Raw genomic sequence first — 5877 nt, 5'->3', positions numbered from 1 at the left:
TACAAAAAATATATTTTACAATGGATCTAACTATTCTCATTTGACATTCAAAATATTACTACTCTTTTCTATAAATTTGATCAAATTTACAATAATTTGACTTAGGAAAAATCAAAATATTTAATATTTGAGGACGGATGGAGTAACTCCTAAGTGATGGGGGCCATGATCACTACACAAGCTAGCTAGTAAATATATACTATATGGTATAATAAACTCTAGAGCATGCATGTTTCATTTACGCTTAGTCTCCAATCACCACTTAAACATATATGATCTCTATATTGGGCAAGTATATGAGCATGTTTGCAAGGTTAGAATGCAAACCAAACATACACAGTTTTGTAGTAAGTGTATATATGTAATATCAATGCTTGAAGGTAAGCTAGCTACCTGTGACCACTAGAAGCATTGCCTGAAGCACAAGAATAGTTGAGTTCATATAGCATTCATGAAAATTACGTAAGTACAAACAGGGAAAGGTCTAAGATGGGATAGAAAAGGTCTAAGACCACTAGAAACATGCATCTATGAATTGACATTGGAGAAAACAATGCATGGTACACAGTACAGTTGTAGTGATTCGTTCGTTACATATGAAAAGGTAGTGGAACTCAGTTTGTGTGTCTATATATATATATAGAGAGAGAGAGAGACTTAAGCGTCCACAAGCAGTCAGCCTAAGCAGCAGTTATTAGTAGCGCACTTGAGTGAGAAATTAAGAGTTCGGACTGCGTTTCTGCCCTGATCAGCGGCTGAGCTCTTGAGGCCTGACGACTCACTCCAAGTGATAAAATCACAACCACCATTATCAACCCTGCTAGTCATCTCATCATATATACGCAAAAGATAAAAGCAAATAGATCACGTTGGAACATGCCAAGAATAAAAAGCAGCAGACACAAACATACTCCATTGACAAACTGATCCGATCCATAGGACCATTCCTGATCAGATACATCATGGATTCCACAGAGCAACACGTCAAATCCCAGAGGTACGTACGACAGCTCGGACATTAACTGATCCGATTACACTAGTGCACATCAATAAAGCTAGCTAGAAGACTTGACATCACTTACCTACTGACAGATCAATCCACTAATACATGGTCAATCGCATCCTGCTACTGCAGTTGGAGACCACCAGAGCATAAACACAGTTGCATCAGCATAACGATACCACATAGCAGCTAATTAATAAGGCTTTTTACACGAGCACAGCACGATTATTTGATCGTTCGCTACGATACTTGATTAGCACTAATCCATGGATTGTTGGCCCAATTAGTGGTGGTGTGTGCACAACTAGAAGCCCCAGCCGAAGGCACCGTCGAGCTGGCCGGGGCCGACGGCCATCTGCGGCGCCGCGCGGCCCTCGACCTTCACCTCCATGGCGGCGGGCCAGTGGAGGGCCCCGTTGCCCAGCTGGCCCAGCGTCGAGGCGCCAGCGGACAGGCCGCCGGAGAGGAACAGCGGCAGCTGGAGGTTGTCCTGGAGGGAGCGAAGGTTCGGGAAGAAGGCCGCCGCCGGCGGCGGCTCGAAGGCCAGCGGGACCGGGTTGTACGGCTGCCCGATGCCGAGGGCGGCATCCTGGGGGCTGGTGGTAGTGGAGAAGCAGGGCACGAGCTCACGGCCGGTGAACACGTTGTTGGCGCTGGCGCTGGCAGCGCCGCAGTAGGAGCCGCTGTCGGCGGCCGCCGCGAACAGCGAGGCGTCCGTCAGCAGCGGGCGCAGCGCTGACGATGCGGACGCGCCGCCGCCTCCGCCGCCGATGGAGGCGGAGGTGGAGTCGGAGAAGCAGGACTCGCCGCCGGCGGCGCTGCTGAGGCCGAGGCGTTGCTTGCGGGACGGCGGTACCTCGCCGGGCTTCTGGAACACCCTCGCGATCACCCATTCGTCCTGATCCAACATCGCACGGGTGAGATAAAACACAAGCAACAGCAACAGTGTAAGAAACTTCGCTGCAGTAGTATGACCAGGAAACGAATGCTATTGTTTCAGGAGCCTTTCTTATCAGGAAACGAATACCTCTGTTGCATCCACATGAATGCTCACAAAACTAGGTTCTTGCTCATGTACTGTAGCTACCAAAATACCATTGTATTACAAAATTAACTAGCTAAATCTTCCTTGGCATGGCTATCCATGCCAAAAAGGAAAAATACTTTGTTGATACACTATGGTATGGACGTATGGTAGAGTTGCTGGCAGAAGTCAGGAAACATGAATGCAGAGATTATGGTCATGTTTAGATCCGACCTCGTAAATCCTATAAAAAAAAAAAGTCACATCAAATATTTCGACAAATGCATTGAGTACTAAATGCAGTCTATTTACAATTTTTTTGCACAGATAGATTATAAATCGCGAGACGAATCTAATGATGCTAATTAATCCAGCAACGGAACTAAACACGGCCTATATCCACTCAGATTCAGAAATCAGAAAAGAGAAACTAGCACAGCCGCAGTAAAAAACAAACAAGAGAAACTTGTGCGCGGCCATGCACGCACGCACTGATCCCTGCGATCGTATCGTCCACTGGCCAAGAAAAGATTCGAATCCCTGCGCTTCGCCGCATGCCATGACAACGCATGCAGTGGTACCAGCAGCTAGCAGTATCCTACACGCATGACGCATCGGCAGCAGGAAAGCCAGGGACACAGGCAGGCCTGCCTGCCCTGAGCACTCTGCAGCTATACTCGTAGCTGCATGAAATGCATGAGTTCACAGCTCATGCAATGCAAGACAGAGCTATACTCGTAGCTGCATGAAATGCATGAGTTCGTGGCCGTGTTTGGATGAAGGGTGGAAAAGTTTTGATAGAGAGAAACGATGCTTTGACTACTAATTAGGGGTATTAAATAAAATCTAATTACAAAATTACCTCCACAATTGTGGTACTGTAGCAGTTGCTCTAGCTAATGAGGTCTTTAACCGCATGATTGGAGGATGATTGAGCGCGGTTACTGTAGCATCACTGTAGCCAATAATAATGAAACTTGGCTCATTAGATTCGTCTCGAAAAGTTACACCCATTTCTAAAAAGGTTTTGCAAATAAACTTCGTTTAATACTTCATGCATGCATTCGTCTTTTTGTGCAAAAGTTTTCGTGGATTCATCCAAACATGGCCCGTAGCTGCATGAAATGCATGAGTTCACAACTCGAAGAACTGAGCTTGCGACTACTTTGCCCTCCCATAATCATTACATTGTGTCTCTAGTGCTGTACGTATTTGTAGTTTTGTACTTGTACAGAAACTTTTCCAGTTTTAGATTCTTGTATATATATATATAAACTCTATAAGAAGATGTACTACAAATCAGCATTGCCAAGACAAAAAAATGAATTGCAAGGGGAAATGCACAGGTTAACAAAGGAGGAAACGATAGATCGAGAAGCATGGCGTGGACTAGAGGACTGACCCTTGTGGAGTTTGAGAGGTAGTGGTAGGCGTAGGTGCCCTCGAGGCGGTACTCGTGCATGACCCAGTGCGTCTTCTGGCCCTTGGGGGCGCGCCCGCGGTAGAAGACGAGCGTCTTCTTCATGCCCACCAGCGCGCCGGTGCGGCCGCTGCGGATCTCGCGGTCCTTGCCGGTGGCCTTCCAGTAGCCGGCCACCGTGGCGCGGTTGGTGCGCAGGCCCGTCGGGTACTTGCGGTCGCGGAGGCTGTAGAAGTACCACTCCTTCTCCCCCATCTTAGCCTTGTCTGCAGCGACATACAGAGATGCCGATCAGTTTCGGGAGGCGAGACCGAGACCGGTGCGAGAGAGGACGGACAAGAAACGAACGGAACTCAGTCCGAACGCATCAAAACAACTCACCCGGGAGCTCCCACGGCTCGCACTTGTTGAGGTCGATCTCGGCGATGGCGCGGCCGCAGAAGCCGCCGTCCACGGCCTTGCGGAGGAGGTAGTAGGTGATGAGCTCCTCGTCCGTCGGGTGGAAGCGGAACCCCGGCGGCAGCTCTCCCCCTCCCCCGCCGCCGGCGTCCAAGCCCAGCCGCGTGCCCAGCACGCCGAAACGCTCCATCGATCCCCTCTTCTCGCCCAAACTACAGGCGCCCTCAGCAGCTACAGCTAGCACGACCAAACGGAACAAGACAACAGCAAGAACATCCCATTAATGCAAGAGCTGCCACGGAATGGAATGGAAGGATCAGCATCAGGATCAGTACCTCTAGAGCTTTACCTGTGGTCAGAGAGAGAGAGGGGGGGGGGGGGGGGGAGAGTTGAAAAGAGTTGAAAGGGAACAATACTCACTCCTCGCTATTCTTGGGGATGGACGGGTGGAGCTCCTTGGCTTCGTTTTTTATAGCGGCATGGACACTGCTGCTGGGCGCGGGGTGCTGTGTGGCGGGCTAGGAGAGGGTGGTTGAGGGGAGTAAATGGCGGATTCGACGAATCGGGGAGGGTGTCAGTATCTCGGCTCTCGCCGGCAAGAGGAGGAGCCGAGGCGAGCGAGAGGGTGTGGGGCCCCGGTACGGCGGGGACGGTGGAGCGGAAGCTTGCTTCTGTCTGGGGTTTTGGCGGACGCGCTAGCGGACAAGGATCTGCTGAGACGGAAGGCTGCGATGGTGGTTTTTTGTTTTAAAAAAAGGCAAATTGCCACCTTTGAAAAAGAAGAATTTTTTAGTAAAGTATTTTCGACTCCTAAGTTGAGAAAAATAATGGAACTCTCATTTTTAGAAGTTAAATAATTCTAAATTTGTATAAAATACTACAAATATTTTTTTTAAAAAAATAGTACTAATATTTATGATACAAAATAAGTATATATTAGATAAATTATGGTTCATACTTAATCTATTTGAAGATATAAATATTAGTAAATTTTTATATAAATTTGATTAAATATGAATTTATTTGTCTCATCCAGAGTCCCATTCTTTTATAAATGGAAGGAGTAGAGAACATACATGGTGAAGCTTTCATTATTAAACAAGAACTTTTTTGAAAAAGGAATACACCGCTTGACACGACGCTCAGCCATCGTGACAGAGCTCGCTCCAGCGGCTCCGTTCTAGCCCCACCGTGTCCGCCCTTGTCATGCCTGCCGGTGGGTAAAAATTTAAAACGGATAAAAATGTGGTAAAGATAGATATGAGAGAGAGGCTGGGACATGTGATGGCAACGGGTACCAGAAATTCGAAATCCGATGGATTTTTACTCCATTAGGGCAAGGGTCTGGGTCAGATCTCGTACCCATGGGTCTGTTAATGGGTTTGATATTAGACCCACCGGGTTTGCGGGCATGGGTTTGGAAAAGTAGAACCCGAACCGCAAACCCATGGGTTTTGTTAAACCCGGTCCATGAAGCAGACAAGCCCATAGCTCCATTCCTCGGCCCAACTAAATTGGTCCAATAACTCAACTATACAATACGAGAACCATCCACAAACCTTAATAAAATCTCTCTCTCCTTCGGCCCTTACAAAACAGCCGCACGTAGGGCCCTCTCTCACGCGGCGGCGTGCTCGTCCCGCGGCCTACGCGTGCCCCAACCCCTTTGGCCGTGGTCGCTCGCTCCGTCCGCCCGGCCGGGAGCGCTCGCTCGCCCGGACGGCTGCGTGCTTCGCCCCTCCGGCCACCAACGCTCGCCTAGCGACCAGCGCGCTCGCTCACGCGGACAGCTGCGCGTGCTTGCCTCCCTCCTGGATGCCCGCAACTCGCACCTGCCCCGGCGGCGGTCCCAGACTCGCGGCCCCCGCAGGCGCGTGGCCACACAGCAGCCTTGGGCCCTCTCAGTTACGTTCCCACCGTCCTCTCCCCGTCTCCATCCCGGTTCCGCCGTCAGCGCCGCCGCTTCTTGTTGATGGGTACGGGTGACCCGCGGGCGACCCGAGACCCGAGCGGGCATGGGTCTAGGCTTAA

At 49.7% G+C, this 5877-nt stretch overlaps 1 protein-coding gene across 1 annotated transcript; it reads right to left on the bottom strand.

The window, feature by feature from the left end:
* Positions 1 to 897: 897 nt before the first annotated feature.
* On the bottom strand, positions 898 to 4180 carry LOC120703477 (protein CUP-SHAPED COTYLEDON 1-like). The gene is made up of 3 exons (XM_039987580.1): positions 3829 to 4180; positions 3430 to 3713; positions 898 to 1901 (listed from the first exon to the last, which is right to left on the bottom strand). The coding sequence occupies exons 1-3, from the start codon at positions 4034 to 4036 to the stop codon at positions 1308 to 1310; spliced, it is 1086 nt and encodes a 361-aa protein (XP_039843514.1). The 5' UTR covers positions 4037 to 4180; the 3' UTR covers positions 898 to 1307.
* Between the last annotated feature and the right edge of the window lie 1697 nt (positions 4181 to 5877).

Source organism: Panicum virgatum, chromosome 4K, assembly GCF_016808335.1.
Source record: "Panicum virgatum strain AP13 chromosome 4K, P.virgatum_v5, whole genome shotgun sequence".
NCBI classification, from domain to species: domain Eukaryota; kingdom Viridiplantae; phylum Streptophyta; class Magnoliopsida; order Poales; family Poaceae; genus Panicum; species Panicum virgatum.
The sequence above is the reverse complement of the archived record's forward strand: the minus strand, read 5'-3'. Positions and strand labels throughout refer to the sequence as shown.

Coding starts and splice junctions, on each gene's coding strand:
- LOC120703477 (XM_039987580.1), bottom strand. CDS start 4,036: ATGGAGCGTTTCGGCGTGCTGGGCACGCGGCTGGGCTTGGACGCCGGC. Junction 3,714..3,828: donor CGAGCCGTGGGAGCTCCCGG/GTGAGTTGTTTT, acceptor ATGTCGCTGCAG/ACAAGGCTAAGATGGGGGAG. Junction 1,902..3,429: donor ACCTCTCAAACTCCACAAGG/GTCAGTCCTCTA, acceptor ATGTTGGATCAG/GACGAATGGGTGATCGCGAG.